Here is a 13,221-nt window from a genome sequence, read left to right as displayed (position 1 = left end):
AATTCCCCGGCTCAATTGTCTCTTCTCCAATTCCCTTTCTTCCTAATTCGTTATCTAAATGAAAGATACTTCATCCCTTACCCTCCTTTCCCTGTAGCTATTTCCTTTCTTCCTTCCTAATTCGTTATCCAAATCAAATACCTCAAACTTAGAAATGCCCTAATATATTATTAGATTTCAACCATTAATTCTTGATTATTTATACATATTGCGTAGTAATTACACGCATAAATTAAATGTAGGGGGCTATAAGCTAAGCCAATTATAGGAAAAACAAAGAGTTAAAAGGGTAGCTATAACGTACAAGGTTGTATATGCTATGGGTGCATTCCTGAAAAATAGTTTTTGTATTTCAAAAGTCTTTTCTAGACACTGTTTCTAAAGAAATTTTGAGGAGTTTACAAACATATTTTTACAAGGGTTTATGATAAATAAAAATTGCACTTGCATTGGTTAGAAATCATAAATTATAGAACATGATGAGTGAGAGCACAAACAAACACTTCATACACAATATACATATGTACATTAAAAAAAAAACAAAAAAAAAACACCCTTTTAGGTTGAGAAGATGGGTAAGGCCATTGAGGCATATCATGCTACACCATATAGAAATACAAGTTTCATTAAAGTAATAATTCAATACATTGAGCAAAATAGTCCATAACTCTGTATTGTTAGATAATCATAATCTAAATCCCTTTTTGGATCGAATGAATCTCATAATATAAATAAACTAAATGTAATTGAAAAAGAGTAAATTGAACTGATAAATTGAACCACAAGAACACGTCCTTATATATGTTTATAAAGGTTACAAATTTACAATAACACAAAAATCCAGAACTTCAAGGATCACAAATATACACCTCTTATAAATCTAGAAAACCGACCTAATACATTTTTATTTTTGGAGAGAACCTAATACATTGACTTAGTGTACAGTATTTTCTATAAGATCAGACACCCAACGTAATAAGGCCCAAATTCTTTGGAATAATAATGCATGATCATTCATACTAAGGTTCAAAATGGATGAAATCAACTGGTTTCAGAATTTCTAATAGTCATAAAATATTACCTTAATTACACAGTACAATTAAGTACACTTAATCTACTATCTCCACACATTAACATAGGCATGCAAATTGCAGAAACTGGCTATAAAATACACCAAGCCAAACACTGCTTATTTGGGTCTAATAATATTAGTGCAAACTTTGACCTTTCACTTAGGTTCTCCAGCAGCTCTTCAAAATAGGCATAGCCTGCAAGAGAAAATCACTATTAAGCATAGTTTTCTATTAACAATGATTAGTTCGTCGTGCAGATTGAAAAAGATCTCTAGTTTAGTATGTATGTCCAATTATAATCGTCACATTTACTAAAAGATAATACAGTACCGAGTAATAATATTTAAATTAAATGAACTTTTATCATCTATTTAGGGCTTGTACACTTCAGCATAATTTCAGTTTAGTTTAGCTCCAATCAGTTTAATTCAGCTGCTAATTTCCTCCTCTTATAAAATATTAATTTAAGTTTAGTTAAGTTTAACTCCAATTAGTTCAATTCAGTTCAGCTTAGCTCAATTTAGTAAATGTGAATAGACCCTTAGGCATGTCATTTATGTGAGATTATTTATGTGAGATTGTGATAACGTGACAGTTAATTCCAGACAAATAAGCTAATGATACACATAAGCAAATAATACCATCCAAGCACGCCCATAACTCACCCTAGTTTAAGAGAAGTGTCCGAGCTATCATCTTCGGTGAGAGGAGGACCGCCATTCGTGATGGACTCCGACGAGTACTGACCTTCTTCGTGGATGGTCGACGTATCAGACTGATCCAGAAGAAGAGCAGGCTTTCTTTCTTGTGATAATTCAATCATCTGCAACCAAGAATGATCCATGCCAACTACAAAAATAAGCTACTATATATTACAAATTTACAAGTCATAAAAATGTCAAATTAAAGGGTGACTTACTTTTTGTTTCAGCTTTTGATTTTCTTCCATTAATAAATCACCCTGCACTTGCAATTTAGTTAATAAACTTGCATTAACAACTGCAAATTTGTCTCATTAAAATTGCATGTACCTCTATCTATACTGTTAAGGAAATATATACTCATATCATCTCTTTAATTTGTTGATTAATCATTGAAGAATTAGGAAATAAATTTTCTTACCTGTTTTTGGAGAGTCTCGATCTCATGCTTTATACGTTTTCCCTGTATATATGCCAAAATTATTAAAAAGAAATTTGATCATACAATTACACAAATGTAAATATAAACACTAAATCGAGCAATAACATTAGGGCATGTTCAGTTCAGCTCCGCTCAGCAAATCTCTTCGTTTATCCCAATATTTAATTTACAAAAAACATACTTCCTCCATTTCAAACACATTAACACTTTAATTAAAAATGTGGGAGTTTTTTGGCCAAAATATTACAATTTTTATGAAATAGAGGAAGTATATATATATTTAGTATGTAGTACTCAATACTCATATAGAATACATGCAAATGGTCCAATAATAGCCAACTACGTACTATACTTTTTTTTTTTTTTTTTTATAGTTAAATTAGGTCAAAATGTTAAATTTAAAACGACTAGAACAATGTACGAGTGAGTGAGTGACAATTATTTTAGAATGGAAGGTGCGGTAGTATAATCATTCCCACAAATTACTAATTAACAAAGCTTTCATTAAATTAATCCAAACCTTAGTTTCAAGAACCCGGGATAAACTACCCTCAAGGATCCTTTCAAGCTGTAGTAATTCCTCCAAATCCACACCTTGAAGATCCTCTCCTCGCAACTTTCTACACGAATCGAAAGAGAATTATCGTCACTTACTTAGATAACCAGATCTCGTAGAGATCTACGAGCAGTTATATATAATTACAACTAATAAACCTTGCTTAAACATAGTATGTACGTACTACCTTAGTTCCTGGTTTTTATCTGCAACCTCACTGTTGAGTTTAGCAAGATTGCTGTTCTCTAGCTGCCATAAAGAACCATAAGATAATCGAATTACTCAACATATTGTTCTTGTTTATATACAACTGTATGTAACATTGTAAATAGATGCATGAACTTGTATGAACTCGAGTAAACAAATGGCTTGAACTTATATGTTCCATATACATGACAATTTACGCTCATGCAGTGTCCATCTTTAACCATTAATATCTTTAGTTTATACGAAGTATGGATTTAAAATTGAATTTCCAAATAAATTTATGGTCAAAGAAAGTCAAAATTTTCAACTACGTACAAACACATGAATAGTATGTGTGAACGAAGATACCTGCAATTCAAGGAATGGTTCTTCTTCCTTCTTCTCATAATTCGCATGTGCACTGTATCGTGCCAAGATATCCTTCATTCTTCATAAAGATCGATCAAGGTTATTAACTTTAATTTAATAATTATGCAACAAATCTCATATTACAAGATCATATTAGACAAAACAACAATATTGTCGTTATAAAACAAGTCAATATAACACTTAGGTCAATTCCTCATTGGATCATACCTTATATCGTTACTAATCCTTGTTATAATGGCTAAATAGTGTGAGTTACAAGATAAGTAAATAATACATAATAATAAAAAATAAAAAATAAAAAACTGTTTTTGAATTACGACTTTATTGTGTACACCACTATTCCATAGTATATTAATGTGATTATATAAGCTAAATTATAAGGTAAATTATACTCTTAGTCTAGAATTGAATATGTATGTCAAAAAAAGTAGCTATCAAGCTCTAAATGAAATGACGAGTTTTTCATCCTACTAAAAACAGTAACTTTACAATGTTGAAAAATGCAAGCCACCACATTCACAAAATCAAAGCAAACATATGTTTAAATTTCCTATCAATCAACGTTAATTGTAAAGTTTTGATCTTGTATAATGTCCATGTATAGCTATATATATTTGCATCAATCATCATCTTTAAATTTCTCTACAAAAGTCCAATGACAAGCAAGCAAGCAAGCATGCAACAATTAGCTGTAAATCTTTGAAGTGAGTGTAGGTCCATCCCTTTCTATGTCTTCACCTTTCGTTTTGTGTTAATCAAGTGTAGGGTTCATACCTAGATCACTATAGATGTATATATCAAAAGTGACTTCGTTCCTATACAGAAATGATGTAAAGATTGGTTCATATACAAAGTCGTATAGACTATAGACGTATACCCATATGGCCATATCAGAGAAGACTTGCACTTTCTAAGAATCCGGTTAGCATTGCTAGCCGGCTATGTAACCAATTGGCAATACGGTGATCATAACAACGGGAAAGGACATAACTAACAAACAAACAAACAATAATAAAAAGCTTGTCAAGTTGTCATATACATTAACAATGGAAAAAACAGATCTAACATCCAAGTATAGGATATAATTAGCCGAGTATTATTGAGGATTGTAATTACAATTATGCTAATATATGCTACACCTCGTAAAAGTCCTAATGTGCAAGCAACAGGATGGGGGACCGTGGGCCAAAATGGCAATGTTAATTATGGTCTAGACTTTTTATTATATGGTCTCCATTGCAAAGTTACATCAATCCTAATGTCTATAAGCGATGCAATATCATTCCCAAACTTGTTTTTTCTTCTAAATATATAATACCACATTACCACCCTCTAATTTGGTAATGAATGGACCTTTATAAATTTTGAGATATTTTTTATGAATAGTATTCGAACATACTATCTAAAAAGATTACTTATTGGCTTTCATTAATATTTATTAGATTAGTGTGTAAATATTTATGCTCCTAAAGTATTTGTTCACACATTTTCCCATAGTCCATTAATGGCATTATTTTTTGTTTTCAGTTTTTTAATTTTTTTTTTTTTAAAAAAAACGGCCACAAAAATAAAAAAAGGAAAAAAAAATCAATTTTCAAAATTATCATGATTTTAATAAAGTTGGCCAAATTTTGATTCATTATATGACATATATTATATGATTTTGAAAACAAAAAAACATAATACTTTAATGATACTAAACGAACCCTGTTGTGACATAAGGCCAAACAAAAAGAGTTTTCCAGATAAAAAAACAAATAATTAGCGAATAAACATTATTAGGATGAGAATATATACATTGATTGTATTTTTTTACAAACTCATATTGATTTGATATTTAACTTCATAACAAGTACTCCCTCCGTTTCAATATAATAATTTCATATGAAATCAATCACATAAAATAAGGAAAAAAAAATATTTGGAATCTAACATTAAAGTCAAAAACAATAAATAATTAGTTTTGCCTTATTTAATTTTTATTTGATTTTTTAGGAAACTGTCAAACAAAATTGCATAATTCAAGGAAATAATTTCTTTACTTAGAGTCTTGTCATCAATTTACAATCAATTAATTTAATCAATTAGAATTTAATATGTATAAAATAGGAAATAAAAACTAAGTTAAAAGTGGAATATATTCAATATGGATAGATTTTTTTTAAACGCCCAAAATTTTATGGGACTAACAAATTGAAACAGAGGGAGTACCATTTATAATCACTTGCCTTGAGAAAACATGAGAGGTTTAGGTTATGTTGTACTCCGTAATAAATAAGTTTTTTCTTGCCAAAAGTATAATTGAGCTATACAACTAAACTAAACTTTTGTATACACTCTGTTTACACTAATATTAGTGTACATCAAGCAGTATAAGGGTAAGCTATTCACAAAAAAAAAAAAAAACAAAAAAAAAAAAAAAAAAATAGTATAAGGGTAATTTTAGCTAATTTCAAGGTAACTTTTTGCCTTTTTTTTGGTAACTTTAAACATAATAAAAATTTTATACAAATAGACAACAAGAAAAGTTTTATAAAGATAATTTAATTACATTCAATCACTAATAATTGGTTTTTAGTCATTTAAAATGTAATTTTACTAATAAAGTGTAGATAATTTTTATTTATATTAGGTTACTTATATACATATTGGGGTAATTTTTATTCATTTCAAGGGTAACTTTTGATTACTTTAGGCTAACTTTATATTGCACTACAAAAATAAAAGCTAAGCTTTTTAGCAACTAAGTTTGGCAACAGATTTTTAAAATGTTGTTAAATAGCAACGAATCTAAATTTTTTCATTGTCTAATTAAAAGCGACATTTTATGCTTTAGTTTTTAATAAACAATGGTTACATATTTTTTATTGTTGCTTTTTAAAACAAATTGTCTTACAAGTTGTTACTAGACGACATCATATTTTTCTCTTGTTGCCAAATAGTAACAAACTATGACAACAAATATTTTATTTGTATTGATTTAGAAACAAACAAATACAATGAATTTTTGAATTGTTTCCATTAGAAACAAGTCTTTTAAATTATTGTTGCTAATTGATAACGCATTATTTTGTTTGTTGCCATTGGAAACGAGTTGTGTTACTTATTGTTGTTAATTTATATGTAAGCCACTTTTTGCTGTAATGTATAAAATTATTTGTTGCTAAAATAACATCAAATAGAGACGGATTTCAATTTCGTCTCTAATTTAGAGACAAATTTTTTATTTTGTCCCTAATTTGGAGACAAATTTTCAATTTCGTCTCTAATATTTTGTTCACTTATTAGAAATTATATACATAGAAGTAAACAAATAGTACTTGGTATAGTTGGTAAGAGATTCACCATCTGACTTTGAGGTCGAGGTCGCAAGTTCGACTCCTACCAAATGCGATTCTTGAGACTGGGGATTCAGAGAGCCTTACATGCAAAGTCGAGGCGAGTTGACCTAACATGAGTGAGATTTCAGATTGGTAAAGGTCGAGATTGGGTTAAACTGAATTGATAATAGGGATTGGGTTTTTGTCTCGTAGTGTTGATAACAACCAATATTAATGATTTGTAGCTATTTTTATGAACCAACTTTAATAATTTGTTGCTATTTTTAGGAACCAACATTAATAATTTGCTGCTATTTTAAGAACTAACATTAATAATTTATTGCTAATTTTAGCAACAACCAATGGTAATCTGTTGCCAAAGTTGGCAACGAATGCACCAAATACAGCAACAATCATGGAAACTATATTTAAATTGATGCAATATTGCAACAAAATTGCTTTGCAACTGGTTTCCAAAATCCCATGGCAACAAGCCTTTTAGCAACAACAAATTTTTGTTTCCAACCCGTTGCTAAATAGAGTTGGCAACGGATTTTTACTGAATAGAAACAAATTTTAGTTGATGCTATATTGATTTTTTTTGTAGTGTTGGATGTACAATAATTATTGTACACCCGATATTTTTAAAAGTTTGTGTACAACTAAATAGAAAATTGCTTTACAAAATAATTATATGATAAAATAAAATTTATAATTCTATTGTAAATTTGTAATAATACATACATGAAGTATAAATTCACGTAGCAAACTTAGGATATGTTCTCATTGATTGAACTGAATATTTTATGAGAGAAAGAAATTAGGAGCTGAGCTGAACTGAATTGAATTTCAATGTATGAGAACAAACTCTTAGTCCCATTTTACTAATTGCCCTATTTGACAAATAGTGTAATAGCCTTTTGGTCAATTGAGGCAAAAATTCATAGGTTGATATATACACCCTTTGAATGTTTTTTTTCTTCCTTCTTTTGAAAGTTAAATGCATTCTGATAGCTCATTTAATCATCAAATGAAAAAAATAGTCACTAATTGTATAATAAAATTTTCAGCACCTAAATCAAATATTTTTATTTAATTGCTTCCATTCATTTAAAGAAATATATTACGTATGGAGTATTCCCTTTTATCCTATACAGACTTAGGGCATGTTCTTATTGGCTAAACTCAGCTGAGCTGAACTGAAACAAATATTTTATAAGAGAAGGAAATTACGAGTTGAACTGAACTGAATTGAACTGAATTGAATTTCAACGAATGAGAACAGACCCTTACTCCATATGATTAAACTGAATAATACTACATGTATTACTATAAATAAAGAAATTACTACTAGTCGGTTAAAATACCAATACTACATTCTGAAAAAGTTATCAACGCAATAATTAACAATTTCTTTTTCAACTGGCACAAGCTTAATTATTAGCAAACCATTTGGACCAAAATAAGACACAAATACACAATAGGAGTATACATTTTAAGTATAGTATAACTAGAATAAATAAATTAAGACAAAGATTTTTAAATAGATTGGGAAGTGCATGTGGCCAATAATGTTGTTACTCAATTAAGGACCAAAATGCTCCACGGATCGCATAGAACTTAAAGATAACGTATAAGATGAAGTGCTATTCGTGAATAATATGATACTTTTACAATGTTTGGTTTTATTAATCATGCTTATGATTTTAAAGTTGTTATACTTTCATATAGTACATCACATTTACATATACTTATGCCTCACTAAAATTCATAGATATGGATAATAATATGACTTTAGATCACTATATATTTTGTATGATGATAAAATTGTAAATGTATGACATTGAAATTATTTTCTAGTAATTCAACTTTCTTCTAGAGTGAAGGAAGGATAATTATGTTGCCTTCTCTATATTTTTATGATGATTTCAATTCCCCACTTTTTTCTACAAATTTTCTCTCTATTATGGTCATGGATCTTTACTAAATACCTTAATGATCATTATATTCAATCAATAGTTACCTAAAAATTCATCATCACAACCATCATTTATTACCGCCTAGTCGCATACTAACTAAGTCATTTGAGTTCTTCCAATCAAATTATTACAAACAAATAAGGTAGACATGAGCTATTTCCCTAGATACAAGTATTTATATTTGTAATTTATTCAAATGACACTTCTAAGAACATGAATTATATTGATGAAAAAAACCATATATGAAGTTAAATCATCCCGATTTAATTGTCACATTACTAATTTGCTACTCATAAGATTTACATTGATCTAGTGTATATTCTGTATAACATTTTATAATCCACTGTTAGTGAATAATTATTTTATGTTACTGTTGATTATAATTATTTTGGGGGAGCGTTTGATACCATCATACATAATTCTAGGGAGTTGTGAGTTTTGTACTTGTCAACAGTAATCTCACTATCATCTATCTACTCTTTTCCTTCATCCCCATAAATTTATTTCCATTAACATGCTCATATTTTATCAGCAAGAATCATTTAAACAAAAAAAAAAAAAAAAGGACCATAAAAAGAATAATTCAACTCATCAGAAAATCAAGAATAATCTTTCACTTGCAAATAACTTTAATTATTTTACAGATCAGATAATAAACTAAACTTCACTATTACCTAATTTTTTTAAAAAACAAAATTATCACCTCATTCTTTCTTTTCAAAAAGCTTTTTCATACTAATTATGAAAGATTGTTCATTTTTAAAGAAAATTTCTACATGGAAGGCTACCATTATTGTCTTAGTCAAAAATAAAGTCAAAACACGATTAGAAGAACATTACGAGACAGAGGTGGTATATGAAAAAATAACATAAACCTTTCCAAAAATAATTGGATTGCTAAGCTAGTAATCTAGATTTACCTGGAGTTGGAGAAATCAAACAATTTGCCAGTAGCAGAGAAGATGATGAGGGCAATATCGGCATCGCAAAGAACTGAAAGTTCCTCAGCTTTTTTAAAGATCCCTCTTCTTCTCTTAGAGAAGGTAACTTGTCTTGCTGTTATATTGTCTATCTTCTTTATCTTTATCTTCTCCCTCGCCATCGATGACGACAATGATGATCTTCCTGCCATTTTTACCCCTCTCAAGCTCAATTATCAGTAAATTATAAAACTAATCCAAATAATAATGTAGATTATACTCTTTCTATAAATATATGGGTAACAAAATATTGAACATTATATTATGTTATGGAGTATTTTATTTAAGACATGAAATTATACAATATTCTAGATCTACAAATACCAATGCAATAAATTAAATTAAATTAAATCTAATCAAGATTTTAAAAGAATAAAAAAGAGTGATGAAAAGAGAGAAAATATAAGAAGGGTTAGTACAAAAACTATATAAAGTAATATTACTAAAATTAGTAAAGAAAAAAAGGAAACCCTAGATCAGAAAAACCCAGAAGTAAAAAAAATGGAACAACCAATAATAGTAGATTAACATGTTTATTAGCAAGACAGAGAACATAAATAAAATAAATATATCTATAAACAGTAAGTATTTTTCTTGAGATTTGGTTTCTTTTTTCTTCCATGAATGAATATGAATATTTTTTTTGCAGAGGAGAGAGAAAGAAAGAGAGAGAGGGCAGACTTTTCATACCTGAGTCAATGAAGCAATGCTAACTATTCTGGGCAGGTATACAGTTTCGTGGAGAAACTTGTCAATATCTTCATATATAAAAAAAATGTAATTAGGGAGTACGAGTACTAGACAAGAAAAGGCAGCCAATTAGCAAGGGAATCGGACTTGCGTGTGGACCTACCTAAGATGTATTCACTTCAACTTATTTCAAATACTTATTACTTACTTCTTAATAAATTCAGATTAGATCAGAAAGATATCAGATCAGATCAGAACTTTTGATTATCGTTAAATATCGTTAATTGCGTATTAAATTTTTTTACAAAAATTACATATTTAAAATGTTCATAATGAGACGAATCTAATCCATTTTGATAATATTTTTCTTTATAGATTAGTATTAATGCGGTCAAAGTTTAGTCAAATTGTTAAATCAGATCAAACTAGACCAGATCAGACCTGAAAAAATTCAGACCAGATCAGACCTGAAAAAATTCAGACCAGATCAGACCTTAAAAAATTCAGACCAGACCTACTAGTTTCAGGTGAAGAGAACAAGTCCTTAGGAGCGTTTTATTTACCTGATTTTCCACTTGTTTTATCATACACTATTATTATTAGAACTTGGTAGCCCTTATCATAATTTATTTTACCTCAACTGAACTTAATCGGAGTATGAAGTTATTACACTTGAAATAAGTGAAAATAAAGTGAATAAAACATATTCCAGCCTTAATAGAATGAGTTGAATTGAAATGGGTAATAATTAATTACTCCATAAAAACAATAACTAGATAGTCCGGGTATTTCTTCAAATTACCACTTTTGTAGTTGAGCAACTGCTAATTATTAAAGACATTTAATAATTTGTACTCCATATGTGTTTTTAATACTTTTAAAGTATATAATATTAATTTAATTTGTATAGTATAATTGACAATTAACCTAAATAGTTAAACAATGATGTTTTTTTCTAAGAGGTTGAATTGAGTGTTCAAATCTCCTCATCCATAATCTTTTAGATAGATTGATATAAATAATAAATTACATGTATCATTTGACTTTTTGCACGGCTCAATGACTTTGATTATAAATATTACTTTATCCTTACGTAGTAATAGTAGACAATAGAGATATTAACATACTTATGTTTTATAATTTAGGTTCATCTTATTGAATATTTTCAACACAAATTAATTTTTCATAATTTGTTACTAGTAGATAATTAGAGATATCAATATTTAAATTTGGGTTCTTTAAAAAAAATGTAAATTTGGGTGTTTAACAAGTATGTCAAATAAAATGATGCATTTATTTTGAAACAAACGAAGAAAGTATCAATTAATTGTGGTCCTTGCACGGTGTGGCTATACGAGAATTTGTTGTATAATAACTAATAAGAGACTAAAAGCCAAATGCAAAGTAGGTTTATACTTAAAAAGAGAGGGATGAAAGTTGTAAAGCTATATTAATTGTGGTCCTTGAATCCTTGTACTGTGTGTTTTAAGTACTATGATGAGTCTATATGAGGACTTAAAGAAGGGCTGTTATACTTGTATTATTATGGCTAAATTCTGGTGACCATTTTTTCACTCTTTTAAATAAGTACTTATAGGCTTATACTCTTATAGTACGGTGTAATGTTACTCATGAAAAGCATAATAGATTACATGTGTGATGTGTTCGAGCCTCTGGTCTAGTCAAGAATCAAGATTAAGCTTTGGGTTGCCTAACTAGTTCATGACACTCGCCTTTTTCACTAACTTCTCAAGTCGTGCTAAGTAGAGGTCAGTGTTGAGCTCGACTCATGAAATATATTTTAAATGATACGAACACGCAAGCATATCAACACCTATTGTACTGTGTTAATACTTTTTTTGTTAACTAAGTACAAATGTGTTAAAGTAAAAAATAAAAAAAACATTAAGTGTCTGTTCTCATTGACTGAACTCAGTTGAATTGAACTCAGCTGAACGGAAATAAACTGAAATTAATATTTTATAAGAGAAGGAAATTAGGAGCTGAGCTGAACTGAACTGAGCTGAGCTGAACGGAAATAAACTGAAATTAATATTTTATAAGAGAAGGAAATTAGGAGTTGAACTGAAAATAAATGTATGAGAACAAACCCTAATTCCTACTAATACATACTTCGTATGCTTTTCCTCCTACTCCCAAAGTGCCGATGATCAGTGGGTTGTCACGCGGTCTTTGATTGTCAATGTAATGTTCGGAATCGAAGACTTTGGGTCTCGAAGAGGGAAGGCGGGGTGGGTAACATGTCCGAGAGGCAGTAGCAGCACCGTACAGAGGTTACACGACATTCCTAATTGGGGGTTTTGAGGTAGGTCTGTTCTCATATGTTTATTTTCATTTCAGTTCAGTTCAGCCTATGAAAACAGGCCCGTATTATAAAATTATAGAAAACAGAAGTGGGTCAAATATAGTTTGTTTAAAAGTATATTGATATGAGAAAAAAAATTAACAAAATTGACCGGAAGGATTTGTGAGAAATTTCGGGCCAATAAAGCCCTTCTCCAAAAAAAAAAAAAAACTTTCGTACATGGGTGAGTGGTTGGAAATTAAATATTACGTATGATTCTCAAGGACATCATAAGCTCTTTAACAACACGTTTAATACGTGGGAATGCATGGAAGTGATGAAGAGAAGTGCTTCTCTAAATAGGGAAGGAATAATGAGGAGGGCTCCAAACCTTTTTCACTTTCAAGTATTCTACCCTAAGCTAAGCCTCAAATTTATGAGACCATAGATTTACTTTGATTGATTATATTCCAAGAGATACCCGATTGCACGAACTAACCATTTTAAGTTGATTGAGAAAGACTATTTAGAGACTCGCACTATAGAATTGGTGACCAAAATAAAGTGAGAAATTTAGCTTAGGTTTGTGTCAAATTGAA

At 29.4% G+C, this 13,221-nt stretch overlaps 1 protein-coding gene across 2 annotated transcripts; it reads right to left on the bottom strand.

The window, feature by feature from the left end:
- Window positions 1-761: 761 nt before the first annotated feature.
- LOC110706702 (MADS-box protein JOINTLESS-like) lies at window positions 762-10,444 on the bottom strand. Of its 2 annotated transcripts, XM_021884659.1 has the most exons (9): window positions 10,318-10,444; window positions 9,568-9,772; window positions 3,328-3,406; window positions 2,960-3,021; window positions 2,737-2,836; window positions 2,196-2,237; window positions 1,993-2,034; window positions 1,739-1,896; window positions 762-1,268 (listed from the first exon to the last, which is right to left on the bottom strand). In XM_021884659.1, exons 2-9 carry the CDS (start codon window positions 9,747-9,749, stop codon window positions 1,253-1,255), a joined length of 681 nt encoding a protein of 226 aa, XP_021740351.1. In that variant the 5' UTR covers window positions 9,750-9,772; window positions 10,318-10,444; the 3' UTR covers window positions 762-1,252. The 2 variants fall into 2 exon arrangements, with proteins under 2 accessions (XP_021740351.1, XP_021740352.1); XM_021884660.1 differs by lacking the exon at window positions 762-1,268 and having other exon boundaries at window positions 1,735-1,896.
- Between the last annotated feature and the right edge of the window lie 2,777 nt (window positions 10,445-13,221).

The sequence above is a fragment of the Chenopodium quinoa genome, unplaced genomic scaffold (assembly GCF_001683475.1).
Source record: "Chenopodium quinoa cultivar QQ74 unplaced genomic scaffold, ASM168347v1, whole genome shotgun sequence".
NCBI classification, from domain to species: Eukaryota; Viridiplantae; Streptophyta; class Magnoliopsida; order Caryophyllales; family Amaranthaceae; genus Chenopodium; species Chenopodium quinoa.
The sequence above is the reverse complement of the archived record's forward strand: the minus strand, read 5'-3'. Positions and strand labels throughout refer to the sequence as shown.

Coding starts and splice junctions, on each gene's coding strand:
- LOC110706702 (XM_021884659.1), bottom strand. CDS start 9,749: ATGGCGAGGGAGAAGATAAAGATAAAGAAGATAGACAATATAACAGCA. Junction 3,407..9,567: donor TTTGATTTCTCCAACTCCAG/GTAAATCTAGAT, acceptor ATCTTTATGAAG/AATGAAGGATATCTTGGCAC. Junction 2,238..2,736: donor CCCGGGTTCTTGAAACTAAG/GTTTGGATTAAT, acceptor GCATATATACAG/GGAAAACGTATAAAGCATGA.